The 16592-nt window shown below is 39.3% G+C and overlaps 1 protein-coding gene across 10 annotated transcripts in view; it reads left to right on the top strand.

Moving 5' to 3' along the window:
* Positions 1–16592, top strand: part of cpped1 (calcineurin-like phosphoesterase domain containing 1) — a 195034-nt gene that overhangs the window by 10462 nt on the left and 167980 nt on the right. For 2 of the 10 annotated variants that reach the window (XM_069905823.1, XM_069905825.1), the window contains one exon: positions 113–282. The exons of 6 other annotated variants lie outside the window; for them this stretch is intronic. In XM_069905823.1, coding sequence (XP_069761924.1) covers positions 255–282 — 28 coding nt within the window. In that variant the 5' untranslated portion in view covers positions 113–254. 2 more of the 10 variants (XM_069905826.1, XM_069905829.1) reach the window with 2 other exon arrangements.

The raw sequence follows: 16592 nt of genomic DNA on the forward strand, positions 1-16592 counted from the left end.
TATCCTGTAAAAGGATTTTGATTCATTGCAAATGAGGCATGTTGTTAAGGCAGTAAGTGTGAATGAGGGCCAGCAATGCATTATAATTTTTCTTCCTTGTACTTTTGGATAGTTCTATGTGCCTTGAAACAGGAGAAAGGCATACATACAGACAACACCACAGTAATAGGCCCTTTTGGCCCATGAGCCCATGCTGACCAACTACATCCAAATGACCTACAACCCCCCGGTACATCTTGAACGTTGGGAAGAAAATGGAACGCCCGGAGGAAGCCCACGCAGGTACTGAGAGAACGTGCAAACTCCTTGCAGAGAGCACAGGTCGCTTGTTCTGTACCAGTGTTGCACTAACACGACACAAACCATTCCTTCACAATCCTCATCTAACAAATTCCGCATGAAGTCAGTTGTGCGGAAAATGGGAGAAAAGGGATGTCAGTGAAAAAAGCAGTTTAAACAAGGATCAATCACTTGCTCTGGGCCAACAAACTATAATGGATAAAATCCTGCTTGGTTGGAATTGTCTTGCCCTCATCCCTTCATCTTTGTTTAATTTGTTGACTGGCAACATAAATGTTCACATTTCTTTATTTTCAAAATCAAACCAACAATAGTGAGCCAAAACAACAGCCTCGTTCTACTCCAGGACATTAGTCCTCAAGTACACCTTTTCAGTACAAGACTGAATTGAATTTTTCATTGTGCTGAGATACAGTAAAACAATTTGTCTTGTGTGCTATCCAGCCAAGTCAGCTCATACAGGTAGTGCAGGTAATCATGAGAAGACAAAGCCACCGGCCACCATCATGTAATCCTTTTACAACTACATTTGAGAGTGTTGGCTGACTGCATCACAGAGTGGTAACGTTGCTGGTGAGAAATGGATCGGAGGTCAAACCACAGGACCATAGAGTGGCAGAGAGGATCACTGGAGTGTGTGTAGAATGCATTGTTCACACTGTTTTCTTCTGCTTGCTAATATAGTTTTCCAAATTCACATTCTTTTGAATTGGTTGATTTTGGAGGTGGGGTGGTAGTGGGGAACCAAACAGGGTTTTGCCTTTAACAATAGTGAAGGGAGAAACTCCCGCAGCATCCATTGGAGACAAAGATATATAACCAACGTTTTGGGCCTGAGAAGTTAATCAAGTTATGAACAAAATGTAGGGAGATGCCTATATAAAAACGTAGGGGAGGAGGGAAGAAGTTGCAGGGGGGTATCATGGACAAAAAGCCAAGAGACCATAGGTGGATATCAGGGTCGGAACTAGAACGAGTGTTAGAGGAGGGCGTTAAGGTAACCGGGTGGGGCTCAGTCCGACAGTCGGTCGGTGCTGGTGGTAGCCTACCTGCAGAGCAGATGTAAACCTCCTCCATCCCTCTGACGTAGTAGCTGAAAGCCCTGCTTTTATTGTGTGGAGTCACCAGCGTGTGTCAACCTGGATGCTAGTTGACACTTGATGCACACTAATGACACGGGCGGGGGCAGATCTGACCGCAAGCAATGGCTGCATGCGTATGGGGGCACAGCACCTCACAAGGAGGGACCATGTCCATGAATGCTCCCCCTTGGCACTGATCATGGTGGATACGGGTAGGAGGGCACGAGAGAAAAGCTGAGAATTAATCGGCGGAGGAGGGGGTGGCTCTGTGAATGCAGAGCTGAAGGAATGGCGACCGAGGGAGAGGGAAAGAGAAATGGGAGTGGAAGAGGGGTCCTAACATAAACCGTCTGGTTGAAGGATGCCCAGACGCAATATGAGACAGAGTTTTTCCAGCACTTTGTGTATTTACTACAATGACAGCATCTGCAGACCTTTCATTCTAATAAGGCTATTTGCCTTATTGCCATGAAATGCTATTTTCTTCATTGATTGTTCCACTGGCCTGTCATTTGCTAAAAATTGTAATGTGAATCTTGATATTTTATGTGATGTTTGCTGCCCAAGCAATTTTCCCTTGATGTGGAATATGTTGATGGTATTTTGTAATTCTGAATCTTTACATTTGACCACTTTGTGCAGCTATTTGGCAATTTCTTTTGTAGCGCTGCTCCATGTGCTGTGGAGTTAGTAGGGAGTGATATGAATATGAAGCTTTTTCCAGTGGTATTTGTCAGTCAGTAACAGTTGTGTCCTCGATAAAATGCGACTTTTATGTATTACAAGCTCCTGTTTCATTGAGTTTAATAGTACAGACTGCTGCCATTCGCAACTTTGGAGAGACTGGGTGGCTGCATCAAGTACGCCTGTGCCCAAAGTTAATACTTTGGAGGAAGGGGGGCGGGGGGGGAGGAGTCTAGTAAATATACTGTTTTTAAAGAAAAACAATAACTGTCTCTCAGTGAATTTCTGTTGCTGCTGGTTCGTGAGTTTATTACCATCTGACTACACATATTGCACTCACACAATACCTAGCATATAATAATTACACATATACATAAATATACAATTTAAAATAAATTTATGTAAATATTTTGAGATGATTTTCTTGGTTACAGGACACTGTTCATCAATCTCACAGCCTGTGGGAAGAAGCTATTCTCCAGCCTGGCAGTCCTGATTTTGATGTATCTCCTCCTTGTTAGTAGTGGATCAAAGATACTGTGTGCTGGACAGAAAGGATATTTCATAATTCTTTGAGCCCTATTTAAGCAACGCCCCTGGTCAATGTGGCCAATAGTGAAAAGGGAGACCCAGTGGCCATTTTGATGATCCTCTGTAATGGTTCTTTTGCATTACCTCTAGGATATAGGCAAAATTTGGGGAAAGGAGAAAAAAGTAGTAATTCTCCTGGTAAAGCAGCACAATTCTCCTGTGCTTAGCAGTTTTTTTGATTCTGTTGTCTTTAATTCACCACAATGGCTTCTTGAGAGCCATCTGCACGTAGAAATGAAATGTCAGAGCTGGATTAAAATATATGAACTTGTTTTATGGAGCTGAAACTGAATAGGGGTTGTCAATCTGTTGCCCTCTAATAAGGGGAAATGTTCTCAAACATATTATTCATCCTTTCTCAGCTTGGCTCAGTTGCTTGTACTGTTGCTTGAGAGGGATCACAAATGGACCTCAACAAGTCATTAGAATTTACTGAGGGTACACCGCTGTGCTTTTTCAAATCCATCATTGTGCCACCTTCCCATTTGCCTCTGGTGGATTCAAAAAGTGGAGTGATGGAACAAAGAACATGACAGCACAGTACTGGTTCTTCAGCCCGCAATGCTGTGCTGACCTATATAAACCTATATTGAGTGGTGTTAATAGAAATTATGGAAGTTGGCATGACGTTCTGAATATCATCTCCCCCCTCAAACTGGTTTCAGATAGAGATATTCCTGCCCCGTCGTTGGGATGGGGAGATGGTCATTGAAGTATCTGCAGCTTCGCAGTCAATCTCTTTCCTCTCCTTCAGCTTCCTCATGTTCCCAGTGGTCTCCAGCCTCTCCAACATATTCATGCAAAAGCTGCTGCACAAGTGAACTGACTCTCCCAAAGTAAACTCAGTAAAATGTGCTGATTAGAATGATGGTCAATTTCCTGCATTCCAGCGATAGGGTGATGCATAAGAGACCTGAAGTCAAAACCACGAGGCAAATAAATCCTGATGTATGGTACTGATTTTTTTTTTGTTCTTTTTTTTTAAATTGATTTTTTTCTATTTTTTTTTTCAATTTTGGGGATTATTATTTGTGGGAGGGGGTTGGTGGGTTTTATTGGGGTATAATTTGCAATTGATTTAAATATATGATTGTCATTTTCTATATTTGGATACTAATACATGAAAATTTATACATTTTAAAATTTAAAAAAAATTTAATGGATTCACTAATAGTTTTTTTGTGAGCAAAATCAGACATCTCAGGGTAGTCTGGTCAAAATGTGACTCAAGACCCACAGCAACATGGATGTCAGAAGACTAAGCAAAATACTTGGTGTCGGTGCATTTGAGGATGGTATTAAGTGTTGACTGATCAAGATACCCACATCTTATAAAGGAGCCAGTGCAAAATTCATGGACAACCCTCAGGAATGAAACATACAAATTCATATTCCAGAGTTCCTTGCATAAGTTCTTAAATTTAAATTACGTCTTTGCTGCCCAACTTGCACCCCATCAACCTGCACACCCCCTCCCCCTCCTGGTTCATTTTGAACGCTGGGAGGAAACCGGAGACCCTGGAGAAAACCCACGCAGGCATAGGGAGAGTGTACAAACTCCTTACAGACTGCGCTGGATTTGAACCCTGGTCCCGATCACTGGCGCTGTAAAGGTGTTGCGCTAACTGCCCTTGTTCAATTGTCTTGTTGGATTTTCCATGTCAGTAAATGAGTTATAACTTGATTGAGATTCTGGGTTTGTCTTGGCAAAAAGAAAACTTGCATAATATTAATACCAGTGTAGAGATTGAATTTTTGTATTTGATTCTAGCTCAAAAGTAAATGAATTTCCCAATCTAAGTGAAGAATGAAGCAATGGCAGAAGCCCTAAATGAAGGGTGAGTAGGATGGAAGAGATGAAGGGGCTTGAAATCAAATGGGCTAAAATCAATTATAGGTAAGCTTTCAGAAGCTATAATAACGTGTGATAAATTTCATAGACCACTAATAAAATGTGAAATTGTTAAAAGCAACTCATTTGTAGCAATTCTTAGATGATCCTTTTGAGAACGACCATACTAAAGAAAGGCTTCAAATTTGAATTTAAAAAAATCTTTAAATGTCTTTCTCCACTGTGTAAGGTAAAACATCATGAGATGGGAATGTGTAGGGAGTTACCCTGTACAGGGCAGTAACAAGAAGGGGAGGTGTCCTTGTACTCCTGTTAGGTAAAACATCATGAGATGGGAATGTACAGGGCTGTAACAAGATGTAAATGCATCCTTGTACTTACAAGATAAGAGAGACATTGATGGATTGAGAGGCAGGAAGCTAGCAGGGAACGGATAGCAACAGTTTTAGTCATTGGACAAGTAATGATATGATGATGTTCTAAGCATGTATCCAAGGGTATAAAAAATCACCATTTTGCTGATAACGGCAGAATGCATTCTCCGACTAACATGTTTAGTCGCAAGTGTTACAATCCGGTAATAAAGAACAAAGAACCCTGATTTCGACTCAGCCTGGTGTTTGTCTCACTCATTCATGAACAAAGCAGACCTAACAACTGTAAATTCCTTCAGCCTGAAAACCCACAAACGCAGCCTCGTGCGCGGCCCCAGTTTTAATTGTTTCACCAATGGGGAGCATGGACAGTAAAAACAAGAGACTGGGAGAACTCAGCAGGCATTCATTGAGGCAAAAGGTTTTTTTTTGGCTTTTTGGGTTGAGACCCTCCCACAGGACTAAGAAGAAATGGGAAGGGTGGCTAGAACCTGGTAGTCATGGGGGTAGATTAGAGTCTAAAAGGTGATAGGTGGAACCAGGTTTTTTTTGGGGGGGTAGGGGTGTGTTATACAAGAAACGAAGACTGCAGGTGTTATGGAGGGGGACCATATGTTCAACTTCCTGCAGTTTGGAATCTCATCCAAACTAGCAGAGCAGAAAGAGGATGATATATACTAAACATGGCAAGATCACATGCCATGGAGGAGTTGAAACAATTTTCAGTGCCATTCTGAATTATCCTTTGAGACCATGAATTCCCAATATTTTTCCTCTGACAGACTGGTCACCTCTTCCTGGGCTTGGAATAAAATGTTTGTTGTGGGATTCTTGTGTGTGGTATGCAAACTCCCAGTCTGCTTCAAGGAGCTGAATGAACGCAGAAGCTGATGTAGAGCCAAATGTGCAACTTGATCAGTTTCTTGTTAGTCTTGTGTTGGCTCCAGTCCAACATCAAGGATGTCACCCTCTGTTGAGCTGCAGGGTCATACAAGAAGATAATCTGGAGTCATACAGTGTGCAGAAGAAAATAGTCATTCAGTGCAGTATGATCTGGTCAACATTTGGGCATGGACTGAAAAGTGACAAATAGCATTCAGAACAACAAGTGCCAGGCAATGACGCCTCATCCAAATCATCGTCGTAATCTCAGATCAGAATGGGTGTTAACCAAAAACTCAATTGGAACAGTTACATTTAAGTAGTAGTTGTCAAATCTGTGTTTAATAATTGTTTTGAAAATGCCTTTTAATGGAATTGTTAAAATTGAGGTGTAAAGATTAAAGTGAATGTGGCTCTATGTTGATACAAGGGCAAGCACTGCAATTTATTTTGAGCTTGGATTGGAGTCATGAAACAGGCAGCCCATTAGATCAGCCATTCTCAACCTTTTTCTTTTGGCTATGGCCCCCTTAGGGCTTGATATTTAGATGGATATTGGCATTCTTTGTGGGTAGAATTTGGTGCTATAAAAGCTGCCAGTTTTATTATGGAAGGAAATAAGCACCGTAAGTGGTCTTGAGAAATTGTATAAATCTTTTTTGAACATTTTTTGTGAGGAACAAAGGTGATCTTTGAAGGAAACCAGAGAAACAGAGAGAAGAATTGACGAAATGAATTTTTTTTTGTTTTGGAATAAACTACCTTGATAAATGGGGATGGGAATATTAGACTTTTTAAACTGGCATAGAGAAAAGATTAACATGATATTGACCAGGCTACAGATCAATCTTAATTTCCAAGCAGCTGATCATTTTTGCAACTTTGACATTATTATTAATACCTGTCTTGGTAGGAGTGGATGTGGAGGTGCGTGTTTTGAGAAATCCACGAAAGGGGATGTTATGCAGCACGATGTATTTGTATGTGTCATATTTTTGGATGCAGAGATTTGGGCAACTGATGGTAAATTAATTTCTTTGGAGATGATGCATAGTGAATGATGTCAGATCATCCATCTGCTCGAAACCTGCACATTTTCCTAATCCAATTACTTTAATTAGGTGCAGTACATAATGAGACATTGTAAATAGTTTCTCATCCTGTTTCCCCACCCCCACCCCTCCCTTAAATTCCATAAGAACCTGTCGGCAGAAAGGCAGAAACAGCTAATAAGGCAACCATATAACCATTTACAGAGCGGAAACAGGCCATGTTGGCCTTTCGAGTCCGCACTGGTTCACTAGAACAACTCTACTAGCTCAAACCTCCCGCTCTCTGCCAATAACCCTCCAACCCCTCACCTCCACGTACACATCCAACCTTCTCTTAAATGACAGAATGGACACGTCTTCCCACCAATTTTCATTAATCATTGTATCCAAGTCTGACTCCTATTTCTCCCTCGACCAGGGTAATCCTGAGGGTTTTGGACCCTCAATTTGGAGTACAAAATATTCTTCACTAGGCTCTTAAAACCTCCCTTAAACCTTAAAGAAAGAACAAGTACATGCACTACAAATGATATTATATGTATGATAGATTAAATTAGAGGTTATAATATAAAATGTTGCACCTATTGCTCTCTAATAGGGATTCTTATGCAGCCTCCTATGCATGTTTTTAAATGTCTTCTTTCTGAGGCTTGTCATTCTCCTTTTCCATATCTCAATCATTAAGTGAAGCAGGCTGTTGTGAGGAAGATTGTTCCTTGGCACTGACATCTACAATTTTGATTCTAATCTGTTTTCTCAACATCATTGCTACAACAAAGGTGATTTGATAACACTTCAGTGTTATTGTTTTTGCTTCATTTTGAGCAGTGATTTGTCTTTTCTGCTCCATGTAGTGATTGGACATGAAACCAGAGGCATTTAAAGATTTTGTGAAACATAACAGCAAGAAAAGAAAAATCACTTGAAATGCAAATCAAACTTGACGAACGAGACACGTTTGTTTGCCTCTTGTGCTTCAGTTAATAAAATTGCGAACTTGGGTCTCATATGATGAAGTAAAAATCAATGAACCATAAAAAGGAACATTGTGTTCAATGGTATGACTGTTTAAAAAAGAGCTCAGGCAAAATTGGCTCGTTCCTTGGTCAGGATTGAACTATAGGCAATTAGAACATTAATTTCTGTGGTCTGTCTTGAGCAGTAAAGTCTCCTAATTTATGTGTCTAGGTTTTGCTCTGAGTTTCTAAAATGGCCTGTAATTCTCGTACCATTCACCTGGGAATTACAGCAGTTTATTAATCCCTGGGTTGATTTGGACCAGGTCAGAATTTGGGATGAAATGGTTAGCATTTATTTAGATTATCTTTGAAAATGGTTATCTAATGTGGGACTAATTCAGAAGACTTGTTGGGGTTGAAGGCAGTCTGAGTTCTGTGTATTGTATTAAGGCTGATTTTAAAGTGCTTCATTGAGTCAAATGTAATTTTTGTTAGCTGGATTTGAGTGCATTTTACCAACATTTTCAGGAACAAGTTTATTTTATTTCTCAATGAAAGCTGTAAATCAATGGCATTATCTTTTTTTAAATCTTAGCTTTCATCCCTTCAATTAGGCTTTTTAAACTTGCCACAGTCATATCCCTGTTATATGGAATTCAGGCAACCAACCGGCAGCCTCAAGCAATCAGTAATCTCAAGCAACTGGCAAAAAAATTGTCGAAAATAAATGGGTAAAAAAAAAATGCGGGTTTAAAATTGGCGCGCCTCACTGTTAGCTTGCTAATTACGCAACCTGAAGCAACCAGAAAATTCTCCTAAGCAGCATCCACCAGTCCGCATAGGTCCCAGATGCCAGGGGGTTTTACTGAACTTTGTCCAGGCCTAGGATACACAGCTCAGGGTAAATGGAGGATTTTATTTGGTTTATAGCAAGCTTTGAAGTGATGGAGTTTGTGAGCTTGGCAGCATTGTAATTTAGATTCCACCGTTAAGCATCAACGTTTGAGAAGCAATAACAGTACTTGCTCATTGCACTTATGTTTAATTAAAATCTCTCTTCCCTTTATTTGCATTGTTTGATAATAAATATGTTTCGTATGTTGTATGCAAAATAGTAAACCACTGTATTATTCATTAAACAGCGTGCCACATTTTATCACAAACTTAACTTCAGTTTTCAAAACATTGCAAACAATCTTCTCGAGGTTGAATTTGTGCAATTTGAGAATTAATATAAGCCCAATGCCAGTAATGCTCTAATCCTTCAAACACAAAGAAGTGAAGATGTGAAACACCCATCCTTGTCTTTGACAAGATGGGGTCTCCAGCATTGAGCCCCTCGTCTCCTATTGAAAACTGAGAGTCTGTAAATTTTTAACAATTCTGTGGAATTTCTTTGTGTATATTTTACCTGTATGCTTGATACTATATACCCCATATACTATATGTTTTGGACATTGATGGGCACTTGATTTTTTTTTAAAGTATTTTGAATGCTTTTCTATAAGCCAGAGGCAATCTATAAAAGCACATTGTTGATAAAGTGCTTTGTGAGTTTGTTAACAATTACTTTTTAATTCATTATATGGATCAGTGCTTTAGGAAAGAGATTATTTTAGAGTATTTACAACTAAGAGGTTGGTCGTTGATGGATTTAGCACTTAGTTTATTGCAGTTTCTCAGAAACAAAATAGAACAGTGAAGTCCTTTAGAGTGGAAAACATTCATTAGTGAACTCAAGTTTCATCTGGATTTAACATGATTAAAGGATCTTGAGGAAGAGGCTATGCTTAAGTACATACACTAACTGTGTATAAGTACAATATATGCCTATGAATTTAAATCTGGCAATTAAGGGAGAGTCCTTCCAATATGCCACGCTCTACTTGAGTGATTATTTACCAATTTTAATTCTAGAGGGAGGTGCATGAAATCTGTAATCCATAATACTAAAACAAGAAGTACCTATGTGTAGAGCTAATGTTATAATCATTTTACAAGCACCCCTGATCATTTCAAGGTTGACATTTCTCTGGTCCCCCTAGTGCAGTATGCCTAATTAAGAAATATTTCTACCACTTCCTTCTTGTCTCAAAACCGTAATGTGCATGAACACATTTAAGTTGATGCTGTCAAAAGTAAAAACATGATTTATTTCCCCATTATTCCACAGAGTATTTGATCATCGTTCTTTATACTTGTAACCTTCAAATTATTTCTTCATATTTATTCCACATACTTATTAAAAGCCATTTAGTCAACCCAAATGCACATTATTTGTATAAGTTCGTGATGATGAATTTGTCTTCTGTTCAAAAAAAAGCGGATAAATTGTATCGTTATTAGGCAAGGTGTCACTCTTCAATTCGGTTACAAATTCTGAAGCTTTAATTTCAGGTTTTGAGGCAGACAGAACTCTGCTCCACTCCGTATTGGGGATAAAAGTAAAAGCACAATGCTGGAGAAACTCAGCTGGTCAAATAGTGTACTTTATATAGCAAAGATAAAGGTGCATAACCAACATTTCAGGCTTGTGCCCTTCATCAAGGAATGGAAAAATGACGACATTGTGTTTTTACTTGAACCATGGTGCCTGCAGAGTTTTGTGTCTTACTTCCATATTGTGTGCATCTTTTTGAGGAACAGAGGAAGCTAAAGCTGGATTTGATTGATAAAATTGAGAATCCATTTTCCATTGATAGAGAAGCTAATAATGTGGGGCACAGATTTAAGATGATAGATGAAAGGTTTTGGAAAACTGAAATACAGAAAACAATCACCTGTTTAAGAGGAGAGGTTTGGAAATTGTTCCAGAAGGAATAGTAGAGAGAAAAAAATTGCTTACAAAACCATGAGAATTTGATTTGGCAGCCTGTGAAAAGTGGGGATTAGTGCCCAGAGATTTTTCTGGTACTGAGCCTGGACACACTGGGCTGAGTGCCTCTCTTGAGCTGTTTCTTAAAAAAAAAATACTCTGTGTTGTGAGCTGTCTGACTATTTGATTGTTACCTCACAGCAGATCCAAAGAAGAGCTGGATCTGAAAACAATAGCTCGAGCTTTGGGGAAACTGAATTGGACAAGCAATTAGAACGGTCTTTCACTGCGGTCTAAGGTTGCACCTGCAGAGAGACTAAGAAGCAGACAATGTGCTAACTCCAGTTTGTTTCATTTGATCAGTTGTTCATGCATTGTTATAGTTGAAAACATGATGAAAGGTTTATTTTTTTTTAAAAATCTGAAGCTCCCCAGAGCGCTGTTGGCAAGAAATGCCAGAATTTGGTGTCCAGAATCCAGAAAATCACAGAGGGAGTGGGAGATTGAGAGGGTAGCATATGTAAAGTGGCAGCTTGAGTCTGCAGTGGGGAGTGGTTCAAAAAAGGTCAAGAGTAGGTTGAAGGTGTGTTGAGAAATCTAAACCTGAAGTCAGTGAGGGCATCTAGGGGAAAGAGCTAACTAACAATGCTGAGGAGTTTTGGGGTCGATCATTCAAGTTGGGCTATTGGAGAGGCCATGAGATCCTTGCAGCCCCCGAATCTGAGGTGAGGAGAAGGTGGGATGGGTGATGGTAGGGCAGAAGAATGGTAGATCATGGTGATATTTAAAAACCTACTCACCAGAAGGTTGACAGCTTGGATCAGCCTGCAGTGAGTCAAGTGAATGAGTCCAGACCATGACTTCTTGTGAAGGTCTCCTTCAGTGTGGGAAATACTTATGAATGTGGTGTCTAATTTACGCCACTGGTGGAGTTTAAGCACCTGCACAGGCCAACTTGGAATAATGAAATGTCTAAGCATTAGAACAATTCAGCATCTCTTTCCTGCATTAGGATCATAATTATAAAGCATGGAAACAAGTTCTTTTGCCCACAATGTCTGCCCAAACTTCAAGCGCTCATCTACACAAATTCCTTCACAAACACTCACACTCATTCTCTCTCTCTCCACAACTGATTCTGTGGCTTCTTCACTTCCAGCAAGGACAATTTAAAAAAAAAACTAATTCATCTGTCTTTTGGGACAGTGGAGGAAATCTGAGCTCTAGAGAGGTATGGGGTTGTGGGGGACCCATGAGATAACAGGGACAATACACAAACTCCATGCGGATGGCACCCTTTGGTTTCTGGTTTTCTACACATTTGTTCACACTCAGGCAAAAACTTATTAACTTCAGAGTTTCAAACGGAAGAAACTGAGGCCTCGTCTTGAGGTTTTTAAAGAATCCTACTGAAAAGCAATGAATAAAAGAAATAGCTAATCAAGTAGCCTGCACTAATAAGGATACAACTAGCAGTACTTTAATGATGTTTCTGCTTCACAGTATTGGACACTGCACACCAGCAGGATACATGCACTAATGCACATTCTGTGTCATTTTGGCACAGTATGTTGCATTTAGTGATGTTCTTACCTCTGCATTCATAATCTCGTGTATTCAAGCTCGACTCCAACATTTTCAGTTGAAGACGAGTACTACAATTTTCAGGCCTCAAGTGAAAATGAGATCATTTCAGAGACCTTTTCAGATGGGGGTACAGTGACAACTCTTGTAGGTTGGTTAATCATCCCAGCAGCTAGTCATTTGCAGGCATTACTGTCAAAACAGTTTGCATGTAATTTTACCAGCCTTCTCGTGATTTGCTGTCATTTTCTATTGACACCCCTACCAACAGTCAGGAACCATTTCTTCATTGTTACTAGGCATTTTTTGTACTTCCCTTCCCACTGTGGAAATCCTAAACTGTTAAACTTTCTCGATAGCCATTTTTGGATCCTTGCTTTGTGCAGACTAAATGTGCTCATGTGACTAACTAACCAAGGCGTTCCTCTTTTGAGGAGAGGAACCTTGGGTCTATTTTCCTCTCGTTCCTATCTCATCAGGGCTTGTCAGAGCATAATGGTTGCCGACTGACCAAAGATGTTTAAGTGGGCTCTTATACAGAAAGGTTAACTGTTTGTCATTACAGCCTTGGGGAAATGGGGTATTAATGCAAGAGATGAGGTCGACACATGAAATTCCATTTTTTAAATCACTGGTGTACAATGTTTTTACAAAGTATTATTGAATGCTATATCATTCTGCTGAGGCTTACTCTTTCACCTTGAGACATCCAATTCTTATTTATCACATGGTAGTTTAAGTTTAAGCTCCCCTTCAATTAATGTGTTTTGTTTTGCATCAACCATTTCATGCAGTACAGAATTCAACTCTCAAAGTTCAAATTTATTGTCAGAGTACGTACATGACATCACTTATAGCCCTGAGATTCTTTTTCCTGTGAGCCAGGCAGAATTTCTACTTATGGGTAACTGTAAACTGTACTCAAGAAAAAAAGATATGTAGATAGAAAAAGAGAAATGCTCTCCCAGCATCTTTTGGGAGGGCTTGGGGAGGTAAAATTAGAAACAACAACTGATGTGAGAACTTGAGAACCCTTCTGGACCTTTCTCCTTTTCCCTGACACTATCTCTTTCTGTAGTTCCATCACTTAATTGTGTTTCCACTGTTCCTTCAGTTGCATTCCTCTTCTGATCCAAAATGATCTGTGCTGAGCAGGTGTGTCTTTTTTTTGTCTCTCCGTACATCACCTTCATGAACCAGGAATGTTGAATGTATAAAGCAAATAAGGCTACTGAGCATGTCGGTAAATGGGATTGGTATGGAGAAGTGCCTGATGGGAGGCATGGACGTGGTGGTCTGACAGACTGTTCTGTGCTGTGTGACGATAAATGTTAGTTTACAAGCACTTAAGTACTTTTTAAAGAAAGGAGCAGTTAATGTTTTTAATTTTTTTTTAAAAAACATGCACAATTACATTGTAAATCAATTGACAGAAATCAAATAAGAAAATTAGTTTGCATTTTCTCTTCTCTGCTCAGCCATTACCTATCATTGAAATCAATGGCTCCCTGGAGAAGGTGATGATATGAGTTTATTGTCATATACATAAACTTATACAAAGTACATATATTAATCTAATTAAATTTACAGTAATCCTAGTAAAGTTCTTTTGTGTTGTCAGAGTAATCTATGATTCGTGTACCAAGGGGAAGTTCATGAAACTAGAGGTGCTGGTTTTCAGGCTTCTGTACCCTCCGCCCAAAGATTACAGTGAGAAGAGGCTGTAACCAGAGTGATGAAGAACATGTATGATGTTGGCTATCTTCTTGAGGGCATTAGGTGTCCACAATGGATGGGAATACAGAGCATCTGAACACAAAATCAGCTGGACTGTGGGGGCATGTGAAGGTTCTTGATTGTTTTCTCTTTCAAAGTGAGCACAGAAGGAAGAAACGCTGCCTTCTTCCAGCTTGGTCTGGGAGTTTCTCTTGGCATTGGTGATGGCCTTCTGTAGGTTGTCCTTGGACTTTTTGTATGCTTCTGAATCTTCAGCCCTAAATGCCACAGATCTGGTCTTCAAAAGGTTGTCGATCCCTTCATCTAATTATTATTGGGTGAAGGGTGGAAATCCTCTTTTTTTTAAAGAAAGATCAGGTCTTGCATTAGTGCAAAATTTTTTCTAATTGCATAAAGAACCCTGGGTAATGCAAGTTCAATCTTTAAACCTGATGGTGTCTCTACATTAAACAAAGTACAGTAAAATCCCCATTATACTGCACCTGTGTTGATGGCAGGTGTCAGATATGCAAATTTTCTGGTTGACTGAGACTCATTCTTCCAAAGCCTAATTAATACACCTGCATTAAGAATGCACCATTTAAAAGACAATGTAAAATAATTTTGAAAAAATAAGTATTGTAGATTTTAATTATGCATTAATTAATGCGGCATTCTACTTCGGGCCAGCTCGTTGGATCATAAGTATGAATTATTTGTAAATCAGACATTTTTAGCCCAGGGACTGCCTGACACTTTGGGAGAGTTGCCACAGCGGCGAGCGGAATCGGCCAGCCTTTCATTCTGGGTGCTGCCATTCTATTCAAACACAACTTTATTGAAACTTTGTTCAAACAACTGCTGAGGGCAGGGCACGACTGGGTGCTCCGCTGGCTGAATGTTTGCTCCATTCTTCACGACGGGGTTGTGCGTTGCTTCAGAGAACCTTTAATTTTACAATTATAAACTTTTATTTAAAACTTTATTTACTTTTAAATGTATTTATTTATTTCTTTGTTTTTTTGCCGGTTTTTTGAGTTTCTGATTGTGTGCCGCGTAATAGGGATTTTACAGTAGTAACATGGAGGTGCAGATATTTTGTGGTGAATCTTTGGAAAAAGGAGCAATCTTCCCACTTTTAATTTGCATAAGCAGTGAAATGCTTTGGGTAATCGGGAGATGGCAGCTGCTCAAATGAACATAAAATTAGTTGTTGGCTAAATGCAAACATTTGTTGATTTAGCCAACAAGGGAATAATTTCTGCTTGTAATCAAAAATCAACTTCTTGAAAACCAAAGGTTGAACAGAAATCACAAGAATAAACCTTCAAGTGGGAACAAGATGCTTGAAAGATAATTCGGCAGTTAATGTTTTGTGAAGAGATTAAATAAATTACTCCTATATTGTGTGATGAAGATTATATATCGAACATGGAAACAAATTAATAATTTTTTTTATTATAAAAGCAGATATTTTCATAAGTTCTATTCACTAGACAATTTTTTTTATTAGGTTTGCTTCCTGAAATTAAATTGGGGATTATAATAGACAACTTCAAGCTGAACACAAAGATAATTTCAGATTTGTTGCATCACGTAGGAAGTTGGAGAAACATATTAACTTTGATTAAATTTAACATGTTTAATTGCATAATGATGCCGACACATTACATTAGTTCAACTGACCTAAAATGTTTTGCCGCCAATTTTTGTTTGTACTCAGCATTTGTTGCCTCTCGTGTCAGTGTCCCAACAATAGTCGGCCAGCTTTGATGGATTCCAGTTGCCCTGATACCGCTTTTCCATAGTTGCAATGTCCTGGTGAAACCTTTTTACCATGTTTGTCACTGACGGCACCAAGATCAGCAGAGAGGAAGTCCGTGTTAATGCAGAAAATGAATATCAGTGACATGTTGGACTTCATGGTTTTGTATGGTTAAAATATGACAGGAAATCACAAAAATAAGTTGTATCTAAAAAAAAAGGTACAAGATAGAAATATTTTGAGGTGATTTTTTTTGTGATAAACAGCCAAAAATTTCTAAAATGCACCCAAAAATGTTCAGGAAGAAAAATCTTCATTGTCCAGTGTTTTCAGTAAAATTAACCATGTCACTATTAGCTGCATATAAACTTGTGTTTTGTTTTCTTTAAGCTTTCAGCTTTGGTTTTAATACTTATTTTTAGTGACAAGTTCAATGCAAATATGTGGCCTGCTTAAAATTGTGCAAAAAGCTGTTTGTTCAGTCTGGGCCCTCTAACCAGATGACACAAACGTTAACTTCTCTGGTTTCTGATAGGTCCCACCCCTATCTCTCTCTCCCTCTTTCCCTATCCCTCTGTTTCCTTTCCTTCAGTTCCCCACTCCCATCCCTGTCCATTCAGAGAGCAATCTCCTCCCCCATCACTTCCCAGCTTTTTTCTCTTCTGCCCTCTTGCCCAAATCCACCTGTTACTGTGCTCCTACCCCTGCCCCTCCCCCCATCATTTTATTCAGGAGCCTGTCTGTATTTTGCTCATACCTTGATGAAGGGTTTAGGCCTGAAACGTCGGTTACCCATCTTTGCTTCATGGAGAATGCTGCGTGATCTGAGTTTCTCCAGCACGTTTGTGTATTGAGCGATCTCTGAATGTGCAAATTTGGTCCACCTCTTGTAAATTGGAGTAAACTGTCATTTAGCCCTTAATGTGACAATGTCCC

Source organism: Narcine bancroftii, chromosome 12, assembly GCF_036971445.1.
Source record: "Narcine bancroftii isolate sNarBan1 chromosome 12, sNarBan1.hap1, whole genome shotgun sequence".
NCBI classification, from domain to species: Eukaryota; Metazoa; Chordata; class Chondrichthyes; order Torpediniformes; family Narcinidae; genus Narcine; species Narcine bancroftii.